At 36.8% G+C, this 26,281-nt stretch overlaps 1 protein-coding gene across 1 annotated transcript in view; it reads left to right on the forward strand.

Annotated features, from left to right (window-relative positions):
- Positions 1-26,281, forward strand: part of TBC1D4 (TBC1 domain family member 4) — a 211,593-nt gene that overhangs the window by 175,212 nt on the left and 10,100 nt on the right. Inside the window, 6 exon segments of the mRNA XM_017868339.1 lie at positions 7,826-7,986; positions 10,846-11,055; positions 14,555-14,713; positions 18,616-18,774; positions 21,465-21,709; positions 26,018-26,177. Coding sequence (XP_017723828.1) covers positions 7,826-7,986; positions 10,846-11,055; positions 14,555-14,713; positions 18,616-18,774; positions 21,465-21,709; positions 26,018-26,177 — 1,094 coding nt within the window.

Here is a 26,281-nt window from a genome sequence, read left to right on the forward strand (position 1 = left end):
CCCGCCTCGGCCTCCCAAAGTGCTGGGATTACAGGCGTGAGCCACCGCGCCCGGCCTACTATTACTTTTTTAAAAGCACGTTAATTTGAAATTTTAAATTCAGATTAGGTATCCTTTTCCAAGACCACTATCCTGAATTATTGAAAACATGTTAGGTTACTGTTTTTAAGCAGGCTGAGAAAAAGGAGCCAAGATCTTTTTAATAGTTGGTTAGTAGATTTACTTGCACATAACTGAAATGATAGAGGAGAGAGAATGTGTGTTTTTTTTGTTTTACCTCACTTTGAATTAACTTTTCAAAATTTAATGTTATTTCGTTGTTTAGTGAACTATAATTTATATGATATGGTATATTTTTATAACATCTGTTTATTAAATATTATCACAGGCATATTTGTTACTTTTTACAATTGCTCTTCAGGTCTTAAGCCTGTGCTTAAATATTTATTTATGTTGAAATTTATTGCTCAGAAGTAAATGACAGTCAAAAAAAAGTAAATGATAGATATTACTTCTATTTACTTATAAACCTTTTCAATGAGAAAATAAAATCTTTGATGATGAAGTACTTTGTGGTATAGTTTTCTTTATTTCTCTTGTATTCAGTGAAAAAAATAGTATAATTATTCATTGTGGTTCATTATTGAAGTAACCTTACCATGACTTATTGATGACTTATGGGAATGTCTTTTATTCTGAATCCTGATTTAGACATATTTCTCTTTGTGTGTGCTAATTCCATTCCTTGTTTTCCTGTTGTACCAGACAAGACACTGCTTCAGAATCAAGGTGATTAGAAGTCTAAATATTTTTATTACAAAAAATTCACAGATTCTTCCAACTGCACATCATCATTAGTTTCAAAAGCAGTTTTGTCTGTCTCCTGAATGCATGCCATCTTTCTGAGTGCTCTGAGGTCTACATAGTAGGGAAAATGTGACCCTTGCTGTAATCAGACCATGAATTACCATGTAAAATGTTGATTGCAAGCAGAAATCCTGTTTCTACTCTATTCCATGCTGAAATTTCCTTAGAGCTGTGCTGTGGCCTTCAACCAAAGCCTAATTTTAATTTTAAATTAATAGAAGTGAATTTGCTAGTTAGGGTGTACATATATGCCTAAGTGGAGTTTATTCCAAATGCCTAGAAGACGCAGAAATGAGCATCCTAAAAGAAACATACTCACAAAATTGAATCTGCCTTTCAACTGAAGAAGACTGTTCATCTATTTCTGTTAACCTAAATTCCTGTCACCTTGGTTGCTTTGAGATACTGCAAAAGCCGTTCAGATCTCCCATTTGTCTGGACACAGGAAACACCGAGTTCCTTATTATGGAAGTGTGACCACATCTGTGTTGACATCTCTTGACTCACAGGCTTTTTCTGTGGTAAACATCCAGAATCACTGCTAACAACCACTACAAATAACTGTCCTCTGCTTTATTCCCGTTTCTATATGTTGCTCTTATCATGAGCCCAGTGAAAAAGATACATGCCCATCTTCCTATTTGGGGCCACTGTTTAGATTTCTTTGTAGCTAGAGTAAAAATGTAATGTTAAGTACTGCACTAGAATGAGATGTTCAAGGAGAAAAAACCCTCAGAAAATTATTTTGGCAACAATGATTAGATTAAAAAGGGACTTTTTTGAGACTTGTAATTGGCAAATCTCAGTCGTGGTTAGGTGTAAGACCATTTAAATAATACTTCTTACCTATTCTTAAAAGCCTAATGGAAATGTTAGTTCTGCCTTGTGTCCTTTTAGGTTTTGCCACAGGTATGGAATTAAGTCTGTTTATTACTAGAGAGATAATCTAGCCTATGCTTTCCTTATTTTACATGTGGTTAGACTGAACGCCAAAGAGGTTTTATATTTTGCTTGATTTTTTTTCAGCTTGGGTCATAAGGATATAAATAAACATATGAGATACCCAGATATTTTTTAAATTCCAATATACTGAACTTATTTTCTTAAAATCTACAGTGTGTCGAGTTTAGGAAATAAACCTCTTTTTTTTCTCCTTTTTTTTTATCTACACGTTGTTCCACTGACTATCTCTTTTGACTCATACGTCAAATACTATATATTGATTTCCACTAGAATAGTTTAATCTCAATTTTATTTAATTAGTAAAGATTTTCCATAGGATAACAGATGTGTATGCAGTTGAAAGCCAGAACCTATATAAACTGTTAGTGCACCTGATACAATTATGAGTTAAATTGTACTGTGGATCCTGTAGAAAAAATATGGTTTCATTTCTATGTTGTTTTACTTAGCATTTCTTAAGGCTTACAAAGAGAAAAGTTTTTCAGCTTTCAGTTGAATAGTTACTGTCACACTAATCAAGTTTTGATATCTATCTTATGTTGTCATTCATGGTGATTTAGATATAGATTTAGCCAGTGTTTAGTCATTTATTTGGACTTTAGAGATAGAGTCTTGCTGTGTCATTCAGGCTGAAGTGCAGATGCTGGGAGTTTCAGCTGGGTGCCAGAGGGTTGGAGGATAGGAGGCAGGTTGCTGCTCAGCAGAACACCACCTTTGCGAGACTGGTCCTGACAGAAGAGTTTACCTTTGTGCAAAGTGTATGTATGTTGCCCTGGCAGGAAGTAAAATATGACTACATCCTTCTTAAAGTTGAGTCTCTGTGAGTGGTCATTAGAGCACCTCCATTCTGCGCAATAGTCAATGAATTCTTTTAAAGCAGGCAAGTAGGCATTACAATTCTGTGTTAAAATAAGAAGTATGATGTTAATTTAAGAGTTGATCTGGTGAAGGCTATAACTGCTTGTTCAAGGATATGTTAAAAGACTATCTTGAAGCTTTGACAAGTTCATATTATAGCATTTGATGGATGCTATATACAAAGGACTTAGAAATAGCCTTCCTACCCTATATTGGGGAATATATTTAATATGGGATATTTTCTCTCCATATAAAGGCTTAATTTATGTTCACAAATTGTGGTTTTTAATTAATTGGTGAGTGGTAAGAGGGAGTATATATACAATATACCAGTCAAAAATGGGTGGGAGTTCTCCAAGTTATATTTCCTTCCTAGATACTCATTTTTAACTTTGTGAATTTCTGATAGAGGTAATGCTGGCACAGAATACTTTTCCTGAATATGTGTCTTGGGAAGCAGTTTTATAATACACATGTTTAGATTCCAAAATACAAAAGAAGAAGGAAAAAGATTCTATGAAAACATAAGGGAATGGTTATAATTTGCTTCATCATTTTAAACATGTAAAGATGATTAAAATACCAGTGTATGTATATTCAACTATATTAAGGTATTTTTTTATTTGGTCCTTCTATTTACAGTTAAAAGTATATACATTTTGGAATGTAATTATTTCAAAGCAAAGAAAAGGAAGTGAGACATTTACATAAACGAGCACCTGATAGTACTCTGAAGTTATTTCTCTGTTGATATAAAATTAATCCATTAAAAAATGAACAGAGAAGTACCCAACACAGAGGCTTAGTGCTAATTGGAGACTTAATTTTTCACCAGAAATGCAGAGGATCTTGGGGATCCCAACAGCTTTGTTTTTGTGGTCCTATAGAGCTTTGTTCAGAACTAATGCAGAGTATTTACACTGGCAGGATAAGCTGCAGTGCCTAATGTCTGGATTCTGGACCACCTAGGTTTGCATCCCAGCTCCTTCACTTTATTATCCCTGTGACTGTGGGCAAGTTACTTAGCCTCTTTCTACTTTAGTATTGTCACTAAAAATGGAAGTAGTAATGACACCTACCTTGTAACGTTGCTGTAGGGATGAAATTAATTTATATTTGTAAAATGTTTAGAATAATCGATACCTGGCATGAAGTATGTGCTGAGAGTCTTAGCTTTATTATTATTACAGTAAACACTGCATGTTGTTTTGTTTTATTTTACTCAAAAAGTAGCCATTATGCTTTCTTATCTAAGTTTAATTAAAGGAAAAGTCAATGTGATAACTAATATTGTAATAAAAAACAAAGAAACCAAAAGGAATAAACTCCCCCCACCCCCATCCCAGTGTAGTTTCCAAGTTGGGTTATAGGAATTCTGATGCAGTGTTTCATTTGGTTTTGATTCTTGCAGTTACCACCTTAAGAATGTCAGATTGCTGACTAAATGTAAATCAAACAGGAAACTGCTATAAGTTGCATAATCGCACTGACTGCTTAAATGTTTATTGGGAACTTGACTTCTGAATACAGATCTTCTCTTATTAAAAGCAGAGCTGCTTTTGCCGTATCTCAGCAACCAACTGCTTTTCAAGATGTTGATTTTAGTACAAGATAAAGGGTCAATGGTTTGTTCTGTAAGTTCTTCTTTTCAGTATATTATTATCTTTTATTTTTACTGCTAATTTTTTGGCTTATTACTAGTCATTCAATTCCAGACATGGGAGAAAAATATGTCATTGGGCAGTTTATTCATATTATAGGATTTAAAATTTTAGGTTTATGAAATTTCTGAATAGGTATCAGTGGTCTAATGTAAATACTGTAGGCACCTCTTTTATAACATACTGACCCCCAAACTTTATGTTTTATAGGCAATCATGAAACTGATATGGGTACAGCTCAGTTTTATTTTTAGTACCTTCTAAACACTTGATATGTCATTAGCAGTGAATTGGAAGGTGATTCTTACAAGCTGTATTCATTCCAGCATTAAAATATAAACATTTCAGAATCCTTTGATTTGGTCAACTCTGGTTTGTTAGAGCACTAAAAAAGTCAAGATAAATTAATATTTGTTGATCTTTTGCCCTGTTGGAGCATTGAAATAGTGCTTTTAAATAAGTATTTCATTTAGCTTTCAAAGCTTAAATTATAAATTAGATGGCTTTATGTAGGAAAAGAATAACACTTACTAGAAAAAATATGCTTTTTGTTGTTTATTAACAGCATTGTCGTGGTCAATACCTACCAGTGCCATCAACAGTTCAGAACATACTTTAGAAAAACAAAGCTATTAGGACTTGACTCCCAATAAAGGGTTTTAAGAAGGTAGATCTTTTATTTATTCCTGACATGTTAGCCTAGCCAATATTTTTGTCTGTTTCACTTAACCTTCAGAGTTAATATGTCATTTAGTTTTATAAAATATTAATTTATTCAGTAGATATTTTTGAGTGCTTATTATTTGCCCATTACTACACTAGAAGCTAGAAATAAACCTATGAACTGGGCATTTAGCAAATAACTGCCAGCAAGATCGTGTTACAAAAATGAAGATAATGAGTACTTCAACAGTATTTATTGGGTTGTCACTATTATATATAGAACATTCGAATCATATTTTTAAAAGGGAAATACTTGCATTAATGTTTTCCAAAGTGCAAGTAAAAGAAAAAAATATATATATATTCAATATTTCAGGAATTTTTTTTTTTTTTTTTGGTTTTGTTTTGTTTTGTTTTGTGAGACAGAGTCTTGCCCTGTTGCTCAGGCAGGAGTGCAGTGACGTGATCTTGGCTCACTGCAACCTCTGCCTCCCGGGTTCGAGCAGTTCTCCCACCTCAGTCTCCTGAGTAGCTGGGATTACAGGCGTGCACCACCACACCTGGCTAATTGTTGTATTTTCAGTAGAGACAGGATTTTGCCATGTTGGTCAGGCTGGTCTTGAACTCCTGACCTCAAGTGATCCACCTGCATTGGCCTCCCAAAGTGCTGGAATTACAGGTGTGAGCCACTGTGCCCAGCCTCAGGGAGTTTTTAAAAAATTTTTTTTTAGTTATAATTTTATTTTAAGATGTAGTCTTGCTCTGTGCAATGGTGCATTCTCGGCTCACTGCAACCTCTGCCTCCTGGGTTCAAGAGAACCTTGTGCCTCCCAAGTAGCTGGGATTACAGGCGCCCGCCACCATGCCCAGCTAAGTTTTTTTTTTTTTTTTTTTTTGTATTTTTGGTCGAGACAGGGTTTCACCATGTTGGTCATGCTGCTCTTGAGCTCCGACCTCAGGTGACCCGCCCACCTCGGCCTCCCAAAGTGCTGGGTTTACAGATGGTGAGTCACAGCTCCTGGCCACTGCCTCAGGAATTTTGAACAATGGACACATATTCGGGTTATAATGTTATTCAGGATATATAATAACCAGAATTTGACTATATTGAGATATATGTATCAAGTACTGTACTTTCTAAATATCACATCATAATACTTACTGTCTGCACAGCAGCTCAGAAGTCTTTTTTTAACTTTTATTTAGTCAATCCAGAAGTAATGTTTCCATAAAACAGATCCAGACTAGAACTAACTGAATTGACTGAGTAAATAAAGATACGATAGGCAGATGCTGAATTGCTCTTCTCATTATTAATTGCCTCAACACTATGGAGTTCCTTTGAGTATCTGAGGGTGGCTGTTCTGGCTGAGCTTTATTTCTGACCTCAGCAATGACCTTTTTGATTCCATCAAAAGTCTTATACCTTCATTTGTTGGTATCATCACCTGTAAATATTGGTATCCTCATCATTCTCTAAGGCAAACTCAGACTGTGAAACTTAAAAATGTAATATATCCCTGCCACTAACAGCACCAATTATTGTAGGGTTTTCCAGCAGCAAACATAGTTGATCTCAAAAATAATTTTGAGTCATACTGACCTTTTTTTGCAGATAGGCCTAGCATAACTCAAAGTGGTCTTTTCTAGGAAATGAAATGTTTACAGTAGAGGAGCATTTTCCTATGCACTAATATTGAATGATGTGACACTCCTCCTGCCCCCCCCCAAAAAAAATGAGGGAGGTGATTCTAGAGTCAATTAATTTCAATAAGTTGGGGGATTTCTATACACTGTTTCCCTGTTGGAGAGGTACAATGCATGCCAGTGTATTAACAGTCTCTAACAAGTACTGCTATAAATAAATCTGTTAACATTTTTTAACAGGCTGGGTGTGGTGCCTCATGTCTGTAATCCCAACACTTTGGGAGCTGAGACAGGAGAATTGCTTGAGCGCAGGAGTTGGAGACCAGACTGGGCAACACAGTGGGACGCTGTCTCTATGACGATTTTTTAAAACAAATAGCCAGGTGTGGTGGTGTGCACCTGTAGTCCTAGCTACTCGGGAGGCTGAGGCAGGAGGATCTCTGGAGCCCAGGAGGTGGAGGCTGCAATGAGCTGTGGTTGCACCACTGCATTCCAGCCTGGGTGAAAAAATGAGACCTTATCTCACAAAATAAATAAGTCAATAAAAATTTAAAAGATCTATTTTTTAACTTAGCCATCCAATCTTATTTGACCCCAGTTTTTTCTTGGTATATCACCTAACAATAATCCCAAGGTTGACTGTTCTGCCTATATTCAGGTTATCTTCTGCCATGATCCAACTATTGGTGGCTGACAATTCAGAGACAGATCTTAACAGTCATAGGCAATTAGAAACAGTCCTTATTGACATGTTCTATAAGAGCTCTAACAAAAGCACTTTGTGAGCCTTTTATGGAATATTTACCTTGTTAAGAATAAGCTATTCATGTTATTTCCTTAGCAAAGCATGAGTTCATGACTTAAGCAACCTGTATTCCTCCTTAAAAGTGCTTCTGTTCCTCGAATTAGAACTAGGACTGGTTGGCTGCTAAGGAATGAGTAGAAACAGGGGAGCTTCTCTTGACTGGGCTGTGGCCTAGATTGCTGTTTCGCCAGGATGTGGTGGCCTGGGTGACTAGTGTGCCTGGTGACACATTGCTCCATGTTGCCTGTGGCTTGTGCTTGCCCGTGACAGAACTTGTGAATGGCTTGTGCTACCAGTTGGTTGTGAAGTGCCATGATGTGCAGCTCTCCTTACAAGTGATATGTTTATTTGCTTTCAACAGTGATGGAGAAGGGAGGAAAAGGACCTCGTCTACCTGCAGCAATGAGTCCCTAAGTGTGGGAGGAACCTCTGTCACTCCTCGCCGGATCTCCTGGCGGCAGCGCATTTTCCTCAGGGTTGCTTCTCCCATGAACAAATCACCCTCAGCAATGCAGCAGCAAGGTCTGTGTGATAATCCCCAAGGAATTCATCCCTATAAGTGTCAGAAATTAGCTAATGGAATGCAAATGCTGTGTATAGAGAGATTTAAGTGATGACAGTGTAGAAATAACTTTCTGTATGTGACACAGTGGTTTCTCTTTCAGGTACCATTAGAAAACATTAGACAGTCAATACCTGATTGTTGAATGAATGAATGAGTGAGAGAGTTTCCAAAAACCTGTGCTTGGGCCTACTCCGCAAGGTAGAGGGAACTATGATAGTGCTAGGAAAGAAGTATGTGTCCTTTTTCTTTCTTTTCTTTTCTTTTTTTTTTTGCCCCAGAGATCAGGCCTTGCTCTGTTGCCCAGGCTGGGGTTGCAGCAGTGTAATCATAGCTCACTGTAGCCTTGAACTCCTGGGCTCAAGCAATCATCTTGCCTCAGCTTCCAAAGATCTTTTTATTAGAAAAGCAACATAGCCTTTTATAAGAGCCACACATAAAACAAGCTGATGTAGAAATATTAAGCAATAAAGGAATGTATACAATACACTAGGCAAATACTAAGCAAAAGAGAGCACAGGCAGCTCTCTTTGAGTAATTGACTCATTAAATTAAAGCCAGAGCATCCAAAGAGGCAAAGCACATGTAACGGTAAACAAAAAGATAGAACAATCATGAGAACATACATAATGATGTAATTTTGAGAGCTAGAAAATAACACCTAAAAGAATTCTGGAGTGAAATCACTAAATCAATAGCTCCCATGGGAGATTTTAACATATTCATCTTTAGAAATTAAACATAAATAGTATTTGAGTAACACAAATAAATAAGCTTGACCTAATATTTATACAGAACTTTGCCTCCTATGGAGAAAACTCACTAATTTTTAGCACACTTGGAACATTCATAAAATGTAATGATGTACCTGTCCACAAAGATTTTTTTTTGAGACGGAGTCTCGCTCTGTCGCCCAGGCTGGAGTGCAGTGGTGCTATCTCGGCTCACTGCAAGCTCCGCCTCCCGGGTTTATGCCGTTCTCCTGCCTCAGCCTCCCAAGTAGCTGGGACTATAGACGCCCGCCACCTCGCCCGGCTAGTTTTTTTTTATTTTTTAGTAGAGACGGGGTTTCACGGTGTTAGCCAGGATGGTCTCGATCTCCTGACCTCGTGATAAGCCCGTCTCGGCCTCCCAAAGTGCTGGGATTACAGGCTTGAGCCACCGCGCCCGGCCCCACAAAGATTTTTAAGTGAATCATTTTGAAATTCAGATAACCATGATCGTTTATACAAATATTATCTGACCACAATGCCAAAAAAAGAAAGAAATCAAGGATTAGAAGACAAGTAGAATGACATGTGTTTGGGAATAGAAAACTACTCTTAGAAGCTAGTAGGAAGAAAATTCGATGATTAGAGTCTTACCTATTAAAATGGATCTAGGGAGCCGTTAAAAGCCATGAATATGTTGACATAAAATCAAGAAGGCCAAAAATTAGTTATACTGAGTGTTCAACTCAAAAAGCTAGTTTGAGCCAGGTATTAAAATTTTAAAACAACAACAGGAAAACATATGGAAGTAAATAATAAGAGTAAAGACAGAGGTCAGTGAATAAAAACAAAAATAGAAGGAAACAACTGGTATTAATAAAGATGAAGTTAACTCTGCCTGAGATGGTCAGAAAAAGCTTCACAGAACAATTAGATATTTATTTAAACTCGTTGCTGGAAGAACCGTGCTTTAGAAAGAAGGAATGACGAAGCTCTGGAGTCATTTGAGTGAACTTTTCAGATCAGAGAATCATGAGAAATTCAGCATAATGGATGCAAAGAATGGGAGATTGATATATGATACTAGAAATCTGAGTGGAGACCAGAATCTGAAGGGACTTAAATATTAGTCCCAATTTGTTCTTGGGATATGAGCAACCATTGAAATGTTTTAAGAGATGTGATTATGGTTGTTAATAGGAAAATCATTGGCAGTAGGAAGGGAGAGAATGAGTCACCTGTTAAGGGAGTGTTGCACATGGAATACTGTGCAGCCGTGAAAAAGAATGAAATCATGTCCTTTGGAGCAACATGGATGTAGCTGGAGGCCATTATCCTAAGAATTAACACAGGAGTAGAAAACCAAATACTGCATGTTCTCACTTATAAGTGGGAGTTAAACATTGAGTACACGTAGAAACAAAGAAGGGAACATTAGACACTGGGACCCCCTTGAGGGTGGAGGGTGGGAGGATGAGGATTGAAAACTACCTCTCAGGTACTGTGCTCACTACCTGAGTGGTGAAGTCATTTGTACGTAGTACCCCAGAGTCACATAATTTACCCATGTAGCAAACCTGCACATGGACCCCTTGAACCTAAAATAAAAGTTGAAAAGAAAAGAAAAGGTGTTGCAGGAGGAGTGAGCAGACGGAGTACTGTGCTCACCCAGGAGATACCCAGCATTGCTCAGTGGCTCTGCTTCTGATGGATTCTGATGATCGATGTAGACCTTTGGAGATCACCGATACCTAGCCACTTAATTTTCTTGTTCCTCACAGCCAGAGAATATATGTAAGTAAATTGCAGAAGTGTTGGACTCAGGGGAGGCCAGTTAGTTTTAGGGCACCTATCTTACAGAGCTCTCTGGGTAGAAAGAAGAAGTGGTGAAATGACCTATGCTTTTGTTTCATCATGACAGGGAAATCTGGAAGGGGAATTCAGTCTAGTGAATTCGCTTAAATATTAGCTCCAGAAACTAAGTTACGGGAAAAGAGGCTTTGTGACATTTTTAAGTGTAGAAGATCAGATGAGAATGTGAATTCTGCAGAAACTTGTGTAGTCTGGGTTACTGCTAAGGAATGCCTCTCACTGTGTTCTTCTCGGCAGATGGATTGGACAGGAACGAGCTGCTGCCACTGTCCCCCCTCTCTCCAACCATGGAGGAGGAACCACTGGTTATATTCCTGTCTGGGGAGGATGACCCAGAAAAGATTGAAGAAAGAAAGAAATCAAAAGAACTAAGGAGCTTGTGGAGAAAAGCTATACACCAACAAATCTTGTTGCTTCGAATGGAAAAAGAAAACCAGAAACTTGAAGGTTAGCCATTCTAATAGACTAAATGCTATGATGCTATGATTGAAGGGTGTAGGTTAAACCTACCTTTCTCTCCCCATACATGCCACCTGCACTCAGTTTTGGACTGTATGCACACTTTAAGAAGAATATCTGCTGATTATAATTGTTGATTTCCATTTTGTGAGGTGGTTATAACATGGGAAAGGTCAGCTTAAGATATTTGTGGTTTTGTTTTAAGTGGGTTTGTATTTTAAATAGATTTAAGACACAAGAAACCCTTAGAGTATATTTAGGTAAAACAGAATGTAGATAATATGATATCAATGTATTTGATGTTTCTGAAAGTTTATTATCTTAGTGTCACTTCTAAAAAATCCTTAAATATGAGAAAGCAAATTTTTTCTTTGAATGTGATTTTCAAGTTTCAGGTTAATTACATTCATAATGGGAGAAATATGCCTACTTCAAATAAATTCTGCTTACATTGTATTCAATTTAACTATTTAATTGTAATTATCTGTTATCAAGCCAAGTCTGTTCCTATTTTTTGTTAATGCTTTGTAAATTTTCTATTTAACAAAATTATATTCAAGTTATTACATTTATAATCAAATAATTTATAATAGATTTTGTACTGTTTGTGGTGGTTTATTGCTAAGTTTATGATTACCAAATGCTTTGGAATGTGTTTTCACCCTTGAAAGAATGATGTAATTTACTCCAGTACTGATAGAACCGCATATAAGGAGATGCTAAGAAATCCAAAAAATGTATACATTTCATTCTTTGGGGAAAATCACTTAACCTGAAGGGGCCTCATTTTTACACTTGTAAAATGAAACATTTAACCTAAGTGGTCCGTTTGACCTTTAAGATTATTGGCACAAGTATAATTTAGGTATTTCTCTCACTTGCTTTTATTTTGTTGTCTTTCCTAAAGCTTTTTTAGTGTAGGTATTCCACATTGCTGAGTTTATCATCTACCTTAAAATTCCTGTTACTGCACCTATGATTCAATTCAATTTTTTATTTTAACTATATGTAGTTTGCAAGAGCACATTTTAAAATTGCTGTTGGCGGAGTGAAAAGTACGTAGGATTTTAAATATCCTTTGGAAATATATCCTCTTTTCTTTAAAATTAAAAATGCTATTAATTGTCATTAGCATAATTTTAAAAGTTCAGTGCGATAAATGGTCTGCCCACTTTGAAGTTTCACAGGTTTCAAAAGAAATTGAATTCTTAATTGTAAGCAAGTGGTTATATCTTGAACTAAGTCAGGAAAATAGGTTGAAAAAAAGAAAATGGTCATCATTCCCTCAAAAAATTTAATGCATGAAACTATATTTCACTTGGGAGTATGTACAAATAAAAAATCTGATATTAAATATCAAAGGATAGTTTCAGAATCATAGACTATTTGAAATAGAAATAGTCCTAGAGATTACTTAGCTAGATTCTTCATTCTACAGCAGAAGTAGTGACTGCCTCGGGGAAGGTAGGGAATTAACCTAAGGTCAAATAGTGACATGTTGGCAGAGCAAGTACCAAAACTCAGGTTTATTCATCGTGGTTCTCGGGCTTTCCCCAGCACCCCGCAGTATTTCTCAGCTATGTAAATATAAGGAAATGGAATGTTTTACATAAATGGCTGCATGTGTATTCTGAGGTCAGTTATATTCTCTGATTTTACAGGATAAGAAAGGAGGTGACATTTAGAATACATTCTCAGAAACCTTTATCAGTTCTCTGTTTCTCAGCCTACATAACAGAGATAAAAAATAGTTTAAACTATGAAAATTCCAACCAATGGATAATTATTTCTTGATAGTTCTTTAGTCTTTTCTAAACAGTTAAGGGTAGATATTAACTGTCCCTATTCACCATTTTATCCTCAGGGTGTGCTGCTGTTACATAAGCAGATTCTTACGATTATTTTAAATGAACAATAATCTAGAGAAGATTAGAGAAAAACTCTAAGGAAGTATGTTTTGTCCATCGTGAAGAAAATAATTAGTAAAGTTATATATAGGAGTATATTTGTTTTTAGCCTTAATAAACCCACACCTTTAAAAAAATTATTTGGTTATCAGAGAAATATAAAGAAAGTAGCCAAACAGCCAAGCTAAACCGTGTTAGAAAGCCATCTGTGGTATCCGGAAGGAATAGTTTTGTACTGCGATTTATCTTTAGGTTATGTCTGGACTTTTAAGTAAGAATTTTTACTGCCTTGCTTGAATAAGTTTGTTATAAGATATTTTAAGTCTTTTGAAATGGTTTCAAACACACTAAGTAAAGAGTAACTTTCATTCTGCTGTTGTTTTTGTGCTGTCGAGGACTTGGGATGCATGACAAAGATTTGTGTTGCAGGAGGTAAGGTGGCCAAGCGCTTTGAGCATGCGTGAATATAGATTGCTCTGAGACGTTCCTGTCCACCGTGATCCTAATGAAGAGAAGAAGTATACTCTTGTGTCCGCTCTTCCTTCTCTTTTGAAATCAATTTTTCACAATAAAGACCAAATCAAGATACTAGTTGCTTTTATAGACATTTATTTTAATGAGCTCTGGGCATGTATGTTCGACCATCAAATTAGAGAGAATTATTTATTATTTAAAAAATAGAATTAGTGTTAACTTCAGTGAAAGGAATTTTCCTTTTTAAGTTTATTACAAATGAACACAGGAGGACTGGGCACAGTGGCTCACACCTGTTATCCCAGTTCTTTGGGAGGCTGAGGTAGGAGGATTGCTTGAGGCCAGGAGTTTAAGACCAGCCTGGGCGACATAGTGAGACCCCATCTTTACAAAAAAGTTTGTCAAATTAGCCAAGTGTAGTGGTGCATGCCTGTAGTCCCAGCTACCCAGGAGGCTGAGATGGGAGCTCAGGAGGTTGAGGCTACAGTGAGCTATGATTGCACCACGGCATTCCAGCTTGGGGTATTGAGGGAGACCCTGTCTCTAAAAAGCAAAACCAAAAGCAAACAAAAGAGAGAATAACGAACACAGGAACACATAAGCTAGTTTTATTAGTTATTAAGGGCAGTGTGGATAACTCTGGAAACAGTTATAAAAATGTATCATGTTATCATGGTCATATATTTTTCAAATCAAGATTAGCATGAGTCTTTGCTCATGTATAGCACATATAAAATATTAACACTTCAGTGGTGTTTAAGATGATGTGAGCTATCATTTCCTAGGCTATCCATCACATTTGTCAAAAAAATGGAAAATTATAGAATGATCAACATGGTTTACTTTTTATGCTTAGCAGAGTTACCATATGTAAGATACAGAGTAAAACCTCCTTGGGAAGTTATTCCTCATTTTGTTCTCTCATGAAATGACTCAAAGCTTGAGACCCTTTCATGTATCCTCAATTTGTTTTAAATTTTCTTTTTAAGATATACTACCAGTTAATTCCTGAAAGTCATTTGGTATGGTTTTACAAATACAATCAAATGTTTAAAATTTTACATTTTAAAAACACATTGGTCTTACGTAAATTCTTTTTTCCTTAGCAAGCAGAGATGAACTCCAGTCCAGAAAAGTTAAATTAGACTATGAAGAAGTTGGTGCATGTCAGAAGGAGGTCTTAATAACTTGGGATAAGAAGTTGTTAAACTGCAGAGCTAAAATCAGATGTGATATGGAAGATATTCACACTCTTCTTAAAGAAGGTATTTGGGATAATCTCAATAATTTTGTTTTTTACAGAAAACCTGCGGGATTTTTTTGTTTGTTTGATATGTGGAGCTCAGATGTAATTTTGTCCTTGTGTTTTGCTTATTAAAAAAAAGAAGTGATTTGTTTCTTCTTGTAGTTTAGTGACTGTCTCTGAGGAGGTAGCACAAACCTATTTTCAGCTTGGTGGTGTTGTTTACCAGAAAAGAAGGGCATGCATTGATATAAATCTTTGATCACTGCCATAAAATTATTAATAATTCAGTCTTTCAAACTTGGCTCATTTTCATCATTTGGTCAGAAGTATTCATTTACATATATGTATGTTTACATGAATGTGTATATATACTTGTATGTATTTATAGAGAGAGAGACTTATATTCTGGCTAAGTAATCAACCACTTTTCTTTCATCCATTCGTTTCTTCACTAATTTTGGAGAAGTTGCTTTTATTTAGCCATTATATTGCATTTATTCTTTTATTGCTGCTATGCCATATAAGATGCCTGATATTTAAGAATTCTAAATTTAAAAATAAAATGAATAAGTCAACTTTTAGTTGCAATTTCTGTGACTCACATTAAATATGTTAAAATTAGAATCTCTATAGCCTACATAAACTGTGGATGTAAAATAAAAATTCCAAAATACCCAAAGAAATTCTATAACGAATGTTGTTTTAAAAGCCTATGCCAATGTGTGAGACTGTTGATCCACAGTTAAGTTTAAATTGAGATAAGAGTTATTTTGAAAGCTGCTTCATTGACAAACTTAATATTGTGTTCTTTATCCTTAAAGATATGGAAATCCTAAAGATTTTTATTGAATGCTTTATTTGGGAGACACAGTAATGGTTAACAGAATGTCTGTGAGATGCGGATTACACCATTTTTTGAAATGATTTTCAAAGATATTTTAGGAGTGCTTATCTTCCCATTTCTTATTGGATACAGTTTAAACTTCTTGGCCCTGTGCCCAAGGCCTTTGTATTAGTCCATTTTTACTCTGCTGATAAAGACATACCCGATACTGAGTAATTTCTAAAGAAAAAGAGGTTTAATGGACTCACAGTTCCACGTGGCTGGGGAGGCCTCACAATCATGGTGAAAGGTGAAAGGCATGTCTTACGTGGAGGCAGACAAGAGAGAAAATGAGAACCTAGTGAAAGGGGTTTCTCCTTAACAAACCATCAAATTTCATGAGTCTCACTACCACAAAAATAGTATGGAGGAAACTGCCCCCATGATTCAATTATGTCCCACCGGGTCCTTCTCACTATACGTGGGAATTATGGGAGCTACAATTCAAGATGAGATTTGGGTGGGGACACAGCCAAACCATATCGTTCTTCTATAATCTCTCCTTCCTTCTTTCTGATCTAATTTTGTATCTCTCCTTACCGTGTATTGTATGCTCTGGAGACACTGAACTGTTATACTTTGAGCACTGATATATCCTTTACTATTTCTTGCATGGAATGTTCCAGTCCTCCCTATTCTTCTTCTTCCTTACTTCTCTACATTTTCATTTCCCATTTCCCTTTCTTTCTACCCCATTTCTCACTCCTCTTTCCTCCGCCCTTTCCCCTGGTCCTCTCCTGGAGTGCCTGCTGCCTGCACTTTAGGCCCAGAGCATCCCTTTATCCCTCAGGTCCCTCAAATACCATTTCCTCAGAGCACCACCCCGACCCCCCAAAAAATCAATTCATTGTGCTTTATCATTATTTTTCATGATTAATTATACTTAATCATAATTTATAGTTTAATAATTATGTATGTATTTGTTTAATGTTTTTCTTACCCCACGACTGCACACCTAGCACCTAAGACAGTATCTTGCACTTGTTACTGAATGAATGAATGGATGAATGAATGAATGAATGAATGAATGAGATGATATTCGTGAGAATGGATTTATTCATCACTCAATGATGAGGCATCCTGACTGCTTTGCTTTATTTTGTGCTACATACTGGATGCTCAATAAATGTATGTTTGACTGGAATGATGTCGCTTTTTGTACATTTATTACTGGATGGATAATAAAACTGCCCACTCATGTTATCAGTGATTCATTTAGTGGGCTGATAGTTACCTTCTAAAAATGACATTTTCTATGCTGTCATTCATTCATTCAACAAATGTATAAGCAGCAAGGGATATGATTTTATCATACAGAGATGAAAATATGCTTGCTATTCTCAAGGACCATTTAAGTGGGGAAAAGAGACAAAACTTCAATATAGAGCTAGCTGCAATCTAATAAGGTAATGTTACAGTATGAGTCAAATAGTGTGTGAAAAGGGACTGATTACATCTGGAGATGTTAGAGAGAGCTTCAACAGAAAAGGTGACACTCAAGCTCATTCATGAAAGATGAATAGAATGTACAATGGGTAATCAAGTGAGGGAGCTTGAAATTCCCTAAAGGCAACAGTAGGTGCTAAAAACTGGAGAAGTGAAAATGACCACAAGCGTCTAGTATACATCAGGGACTGGGAAGTAATGGTGCTTAGAAAGGTAGTTTGGAGCTATATTGTAGAGGCCTCATAATCATGCCAACAAGCCTCGGTTTCACCTACTGGACAATAATACTTTCAGCTTGTACAAACTCTGGCATTCATTCAGAAGAGATTACTGCCATTAAGCCTTTCCTTAACCAGCGGGAGCAAAGGAACCCATTGCAGATTCAATCTGTCCAAACTGAAAACTCCTAGTGAGTGAAATAAAGTTGCCTGCACTGTGCAGAGTTGAATTTTGTCCCTCCCAGTGCTTACTTCATTTCCCTTGGCATAAAAACATTAGTCATAGTGTCCTCGAACTGCTTGGGATACATTTTGGTGTTGAAGCATAATAGAGTTAATGTTTTATTATATGTGCTAAGCATTTTCTTCTCAAAGCGCGAATGTTGTTCTGGAGCATGTCAGTTACACCTTCTTATTGTTTACTACTTTTATTATTTCTTTTTTTTTGTAGACAGAGTCTCACTCTGTCTCCCAGGCTGGAGTGCAGTGGTGCGATCTCAGCTCACTGCAACCTCTGTCCCCCAGATTCAAGCCATTCTCCTACCTCAGCCTCACGAGTAGCTGGGATTACAGGTGCATGCCACCACGCTCTCTAATTTTTGTATTTTTAGTAGAGGCGGGGTTTCGCTGTGTTGGCCAGGCCAGTAACGAACTCCTTACCTCAAGTGACTCGCCCGCCTGGGCCTCCCAAAGTGTTGGGATTACAGGTGCGAGCCACTATTCCTGGCCTATTCTTTCATTTTTAATGCCCATATAAGAATGCTATTTGATTCTCTATCATAAAGTTACTTGTTGATGACAAATATTTAGAGTTGTAAATTAGGATTAGCATTCGTTGCTATCCTCAAGCCAAATAAAGAGTGAAAATAGGCAGCAATACACTTTGGGATACACTTTGGGATACTTTTGGGAATACATGCCTCTGAAACCAGACTTTCGGAGTTCTAATTCTAAACTGCCACTTCCTAGCCATGTGAACTTGGGGCAATTACTTCATCTCTGCCTCAGCTTTCTGTCTGTAAAGCGGGCCTAATAGTAATTGCCTACCTTATAGTTGAGTTGTTTTCTGAGTGCATGTGCTCTGTAGCTAGGCACTCTCAATAAATGTTTGATTAATGCCCAGTCAGTGATGGGTGATGTTGTTGTTAATGTCATTATTGTTAAGTGTTGTGTGAGGGTTTTCTTTTGCAAGACATCAGGAGCTATAGGATTAAGCTTGTCAAAATACGCTCCTGTCAATCGTACTGCGTGATCTTAGAGTGGCGTGCAGTACACACAGCTGCCTGTTTACCAGAATTACATAGTGAAGCAACTGGGATCTAACAACTTCATTCCAGAGCTTAAGGCCTTGGTTATTTATCTCCTTGATTGTAGGAGTTCCCAAAAGTCGACGAGGAGAAATTTGGCAGTTCCTGGCTTTACAGTACCGCCTCAGACACAGATTGCCTAATAAACAACAGCCTCCTGACATATCCTATAAGGAACTTTTGAAGCAGCTCACTGCTCAGCAGCATGCGATTCTCGTGGATTTAGGTATGTTTGGCATGTGGATTATAATTTACAAACGTAAACAGCTGATCCTTCTGTTGAGTTGTTTTGGTTTTTGTTTGTTCTTGGGGCTGATAAAGAGCACCTGTTGGCATATGCGGAGCCATTGACTTTGTCCTTTACTGAGGGCAAGTTGGCCGTGTTCCTGATTGATGATCCAATAAATGCCTGCGTATTAAATGAAGTTTTCACCCCAAAACTTTGCCTCTGCAAAGGGAACCATCTTATATTTAAATTATTTTAAAGGTCATATTATGGGGTGCTCTCAGTTACTGCATTTTGAACAACTGACTTTTTAGGGCAGATAATTGTATTTTAATCAATGCTGGTTTTGAAACGGCTTAGAATAGGTTAAAAATTTAACAAAGGTGTGCTAGGTATTCCTGGACACATTGCTGAAAACAATCCTTTATCTATCACTTTTAAAAGCAACATGATAAATGGTTATGTTGTTGGAAATTATGACTATACACCTATAGGGTGAGTGAAATATTAGTTGCGCTAATAGGGTAGGAGTAGGTACTCATGGCCTGGGGGAGAATTTCCAGTGACAGAATCATAAGGCAGTCTTATTTATTTATTTATTTATTTCGAAATGGAGTCTCCCTCTGTCGACCAGGCTGCAGTGCAGTGGCGCTATCTCTGCTCACTGCAAGCTCCGTCTCCCGGGTTCATGCCATTCTCTTGCCTCAGCCTCCCGAGTAGTTGGGACTACAGGTGCCCGCAACCACGCCTGGCTAATATTTGTATTTTTAGTAGAGACAGGGTTTCACCATGTTAGCCAGGATGGTCTCAATTTCCTGACCTCATGATCTGCCCACCTAAGCCTCCCAAAGTGCTGTGATTACAGGCGTGAGCCACCGTGCCCAGCCAGCAGTCTTCTTAAATGCTGATTTTCAAATAACTTGTGGAAATAAAAATGCTTTGATTTTTAAAAATTATATTGTGTTTAATTTTTCTGTAATATACTTTATTATTTTAAAATATCTACATTATTAGATTAAATATTATACATTGGCATTTGACCAATTTATTTGTACTCCTAAAAGTTGATATATGTCAGGTGGCCAGATATGTTATTTGGGCCCATTTGGGAAAATACAAGATTACCTTATGTTTGGGGTCATCTTATATTAGGGCATATGAAAAATCACTAACCAAACCCTAGTTTTTAACCTCTGTTCCTTTTGGATGACAAATAGCTCTTGTTGGGAAAGGACCCAGCTCAGTTAATTATTTTTTTGAGCCCGGCAGAGTTAAAAAGGGGATTTTACAGAGAAACTGAAAATGAGTTTTTGTGCTGATTGTGCCACTAATTGTGGTCTTAGACATATTACCTTGCTTCTCAGTGTCAATCCTCTCTACTAAGTGGGGGCATTGAACAAGGCAGTCCCTGTGTTCCCAAGCAAATCTGTGATTCTCTGACCACAAATTGGTGATACGATCAGGGGTAGTCATGATGTCCTATTAAAGAGAGAGAATGAGATCATATTACAGTCAGACAAAAATGGAGCTAGAATCAAGTTAATGGATAGAAAGTGTATTTATAGTTTTCCTTAGTAAAAAATTTAAGTGAGAAAATGAAACCATAATTTAAAAAATTGCTTATTTGGCTCTACTTGTAGCCATCTGTGTTTCTTCAGCATGCAATTGTTATTTTCTCATATCTTCCTCTTACTGGCTCTGCAGAATTAATCTTATTGGTTCCTGGAAAAAAAATCACTTTTAAGCATATGTGGGAGAAAACATTTTAAAACCTGGCCCTCTTGGAAGTTCTAACTGACATGAGTAATCATTTCACAGGGACGCTAACATCTCCCTTCATTTTTGTGGCACTAGGAAAGTCCCATATCAGTATAAACAGCTTTGATGTGAAGATGGATTTGTTTCTGGGTATAGAACTCTCCTTTAGTGATTCAGGACTCACATTGCCAGCTCAAGTGTCTCTGTGGTAATTTGATACCTAGAGGTAAATTTTAGAGGGGTGTTTATTTGAAATTGACTTGACTTGACCCTTTATTTTCCTTGATATTTTTAGATACTGAAAAAGGAAAGTGGTTTGCATGGCTTGTGGAGGTATTTTAAGAGCAAAGAGCAAAATATAGTTGAAAAAGAAGTTTTCTTCTGAATGATAGTCTGAATGTAAACCCAAACAAACCCAAAAAGTCCCTCCAGTGTCATATTATAAGAAAAGCAGAAATAAATCTGTTGATAGACTATGAAGATTTTCTTTTAAATAATATAGTATCTCTTATAGACTTCTGGTTTCATTTAGAAGGTAGTCTTTATATGAATTAGAATTTGCCTTGCTTTATATAGTCAGAATAAATTTTATATTCCGTTTTCCTGGTATCTCTCCTGGGTATGTCATCAGTTTGTGGATTTTTTTTTTATTTTTTTTTTTTTTTTTTTTTTTTTTTTTTTTTGCTACAAAGAAGTACTGGTTAGCATAAAATGTTTCCTCCCATATCATACATGTGAAGATGGTATGGTAGCCTCGCAGGACTTGGGATGAAAGAGAGAGAGACTCTTAGTTACATGGTGACTCCAAGCAACTCTCACTGGTTTGGGAAAGAGTGTTTATTTATTCTTGGAGGTCACTGAATTGCAATTTCACTATGGTCTCCAAGGCATGAGGACATTTCAAAAAATATTTTTCTTCTTTTCGTCTGCAGGAAGGACATTTCCTACTCACCCTTACTTTTCAGTACAGCTTGGGCCAGGGCAACTCTCACTGTTTAACCTCCTGAAAGCCTATTCTTTGCTGGACAAAGAAGTGGGATACTGTCAGGGAATCAGCTTTGTGGCTGGAGTCCTGCTTCTGCACATGAGTGAAGAACAAGCCTTTGAAATGCTGAAATTCCTCATGTATGACCTTGGCTTCCGCAAGCAGTACAGACCTGACATGATGTCGCTGCAGGTGAGGCACTTGTGCTTCCCAAGGAAGGTATTAGACTATTACCAGAAATCCTGGCCCTCTTCTCAGTTATTACAGTTCAGATTTAAAGAAATGGAGAGCTATTGTCTTAGAACTTGGATGAACACTGGGGCATGTTTTAGTTCACTTAGTGTGGGATTTGCTATTTAGGTAAACTTCTAAGTGTATGAGACCCATAGGCAGGATACCTTTTCCATAAAATTCCTAAAGTGAGTAAATAAGTAATTTAAGAAAGGTAGGTGATGAGGACCCAATCCTTTATGCCCTAAGTCTATGGGTTACATGGAGAAGGTATCAAGTCATCTTTATTCACTTTTCCTCAACTTCTCAATTAAAAAGGCTCACAGGTCTTTTGTTTACAATCTGAAAGTGTCTTTATCCCTTTACTTTTGAGTGCGCAAATAGCAGATACCATGTTATGGTTCTTTTTGAACTTATCATATCTCCCCTCCTTTATCTTCATGTAAGATAGGCCTTTACAGAGGAAAAAGTGTGAAGGCCAGTGGTGCCTTTTCAGTCTGCTTGTGTGTGTGTGTGTGTGTGTGTGTGTGTGATGGTGTCTTGCTTTGTCACTCAGGCTGGAGTGCAGTGGCACGATCTCAACTCACTGCAATCTCCGCCTCCCAGGTTCAAGCGATTCTCCTGCCTCAGCCTCCCCATTAGCTGGGATTATAGGCAGGTGCCACAATGCCTGGCTAATTTTTTTGTATTTCTAGTAGAGATGGGGTTTCACCGTGTTGGCCAAGCTGGTCTTGAACTCCTGACCTCAGGTGATCCACCCACCTTAGCCTCCCAGAATGCTGGGATTACAGTTGTGAGCCACTGAGTCTGCTTTTCTTAGCGGGCTCTGAAGAATCACCATTAAGATTTTTCAAGTATTTTGAGTGGGGTATTAACTGCCACTGCTGTCTTTAGCCTACCTCAGACTCCTTGTTTACACATTTCTTTCCTAGTTTATCACTTCTCTAAGTGGATTGGTTGCTAATAAGCAGTTTAAATTTTGTCTATAGATACTTATCTCAAACAACCACTGCCTGGCAATTTAAAGTTTTCAGTGGTTAAAAATGTAAAAGAAGACTTTAAAGAGGATTCTCAGGTTTTTCTTCCCTTGAAATGAGGTATGCATGACTCCCAGTTCATCGTAATACTATGCTTTAGATAAGAAGTAGTACTTTAAAGATGCTTTTAAAGTATACTATTTTCCTGGTTCCCGGATATGAGTTTTGCCTTTATTAGCTCAGTTGCCAATCTATAACAAAAGAAGTGTGTTTTTACTCTGAACATTATAGTAAATGATATTTTTTGAGAGTGAATGCAGATGAAGTATTCCATTTTTCTTCCTTTCCCAAGGTAAAATTTTGGCTGGGGAGATAGGGCTTTGCTATCAACATTAGGTTTTCTGGTGTGAGTTCATATGATTTGATTCCTCATTGATGACTATTCATAGGTTTAACAAATCAAATAACAACTGTGGAAAGTTTTATTTTTTATTCCTAAACAGTTTACTCGTATCTTTTATCTTTTTTTTTTTTTTTGAGATGAACTCTTACTCTGTCACCCAGGCTGGAATGCAGTGGTGCAATCTCGGCTCACTGCTATCTCCGCCTCCCGGGTTCAAGCGATTCTCCTGCCTCAGCCTCCCGAGTAGCTGGGATTACAGGCATGTGCCACCATACCCTGCTAACTTTTTGGTATTTTTAGTAGAGATGGAGTTTCACCGTGTTGGGCAGGCTGGTCTCGAATTTCTGGACCTCAAATGATCCACCCGCCTTGGCCTCCCAAAGTGCTGGGATTATAGGCGTGAGCCACCATGCCTGGCCACTGTATCTTAATATCAGATAGGAATCAGATGCTCTTGTAAGGAATTCAATAATTCTGATTTTCAGAAACAACAGTTTGGTAGCTATTATTAGAATTTCAAAGATACAGGGAAGTACCTGTGAGTAGTGTTTGATCTGGATCCACAGATAAAAAGATATAGCTATCAGTTTAAAAATACAATGATATTTCAATTTACAAATTCTTCATCAATTTCACATCACAAAAATTCATGTAAATTGGATTTATACATTCATTTAATATGCTCTATAAGTACCAAGAAATATTTTATGTCTATAATTTTGAAAATGCAGACATTTAAAAATCTTTGGTGGCAGCATTGCTGTAGGTCACAGTATTGGGGACCTTATTCTGGGAGAATAGATCCTTTTGCATTTTAAAGTGGAATATCACACTTTCTCACTTACTAGAGCAGGAGGTACTGTTTTGGGTCTAGCCAATAGGATGTTTAGAAATGTGCTTGAATGCCTCTTGCAGTGGGTTTGAATTCACTCCACAGGATTTCTGATTTCTTGCTTCTCTCTTGGTGACTTGGGTGCTCCAGGCTTCAGTTACCTTATCTGTAAAATGTGCAAAATCTTGCTTCAGTTACTTTATCTGTAAAATGTGGGGGTTGAGGTCTTTTTCAACTTTAAATACCTGTATCTCATCACGTTAGTTTCTGCTGCTTTCCGTGTTAAGCATAAAGGCATTGTATCTTTTCCTCTGAAGATTTTGGTCTCCACTTTTTTTCATCATCTCTCTCCTAGCCTTATCTCTCTCTCTGCATCTTTCCTTCTCCAGTTCACCTCTTTAATCTGAAGGTTTGCCTTGGTATCTGTAAGGTGGAACTGAAGAATTATTTGTTCTTAGCAAATAGAATTTTGTCATTAAAGCTTTCTTTGAAGGAAGCCTGAATCGTGTTCTTATTTGCCCAAATATCCCTCGATGGAAGAAACTCTCTTGACCCCTAGTTGAGAATGTACGACGGGGTAGGTGGGAAATAAGATTCTCTTAAAAAAATTAAATGTTGAAGTATTGCTTCTTTTATAATCACAAGTGAATGAGAACAGTGAGCTTTTGATGATGTGCTTTCTTTTTATGCTGCTAATTAGACTTTTTTGATTTTTGTGCTTACCAAAATACTAATTCTTTTGTTGATAGGTGCTCAAAATTTCTGGTTTCTATGATGCAAATGGTCTAAAGGAAATGTATGATTTTTTTTTTCAACATGACTTTTTGAGATAATCTCATTTAAAAAAAGACTTTCTGTTTGACTCCACCTAAGCTTCTTATTTTATAGCTATGACTGCCTGTGGCTCTTTAATTCCCTTTTATTTACAGTTTGTGTGGAAACTGAGTTTCCAAAGATATTTGTTGTAGAGAAGGATTGAACCATTTTTTGTATTTATGCATAGTTTTTGATTTTTTCCCAAAGGAGTCCATTGATTTTTAGTTCTGTACTCTAGAAATAATTGTTGAATTCACAACATAATTGGTTATTTTTATGTATTGTCATAGAGCTATTTAAGAATGATGTTTTAATAATTTCTTTTAGTGAAAGAAGTTCTGCTAGATGTAATAAAACATTTTATACATTTTTACACCAAAATGTCAGGCCAATATAACTGATCAGGGAACCACCACTTATCTGTTAACTGTGTGGATAAAAATTTAAATTAAAACACAATTCCCGAATTTCTTCGTTACTTACTCCTGCTTTTATCTTTAATATCACAGATATGAGTTTAAAAGTTTCTGTGTGCTGTCTTTATGATGTTTTCTGAAATACCCGTAACCAACTCAGTAGCCAAATGAAATAATTTTTTCTTTTAGTTCTAGAAACATTCAGAAACAACTGCACTTTTTTGCCTTAATCCCATTTGTCATGAAAAATATGCTGCTGGAATAACTTGAATATTAGAAATAAATCTCAAGCTTCTGGCCCTGTAACATTCTAAGCTTTAATTCTATCCTAGCAGTGCAGATTGTCTGGAGGGCCAGAACTCTTTCATTAATCACATGCTGGTCACAGTAAATAGAAATAAGCTTCTGCACTGAACGTGGTAGATTCTTTAGAATGGAGGCTTTTCTGGAATTCGTCTGAAATTAGGAGGGATCTTCTGTGAGGTTCGTGAGCCAGGGCAGTTCTCATTAAATTCCAAAAGCAATGCCTCCCTACAGAAGAAAAAATTCCATTTCTATATATATATATGTGGTACTCAAACACACATGATAGAGAAACTTGCTCAGTCTTCTTAGATAGACTCTCAGTAACTTGCTTTATGGCTTCAGTTAAGTGAACTTGGATTTTAGTATCAACTTTAAAATCACAAAAATGAAGTAATACTGCTTATACTTATATATGTGAATTTGTTGTTAAATATTAGAATAAAATTAAAATCAGTGTATTTGATGCACATGCAGATACATGCATAATATTTTATTTTTTCTTCTCCAAATTAACTTTAGATTCAAATGTACCAGCTGTCCAGGCTCCTTCATGACTATCACAGAGATCTCTACAATCACCTTGAAGAAAATGAAATCAGCCCCAGTCTTTATGCTGCCCCCTGGTTCCTCACATTGTTTGCCTCCCAATTTTCATTAGGATTTGTAGCCAGAGTTTTTGGTAAGAGATGCCTGTAATTGAATGAAACAGTATTATTTATTCCAAGGACTATACTTCTACTTCTAGCCATATAATGCCCCTATTGTTTTATCACGTGTTACACA

This window comes from Rhinopithecus bieti, unplaced genomic scaffold (assembly GCF_001698545.2).
Source record: "Rhinopithecus bieti isolate Rb0 unplaced genomic scaffold, ASM169854v2 scaffold_3912, whole genome shotgun sequence".
Classification (NCBI taxonomy): Eukaryota; Metazoa; Chordata; class Mammalia; order Primates; family Cercopithecidae; genus Rhinopithecus; species Rhinopithecus bieti.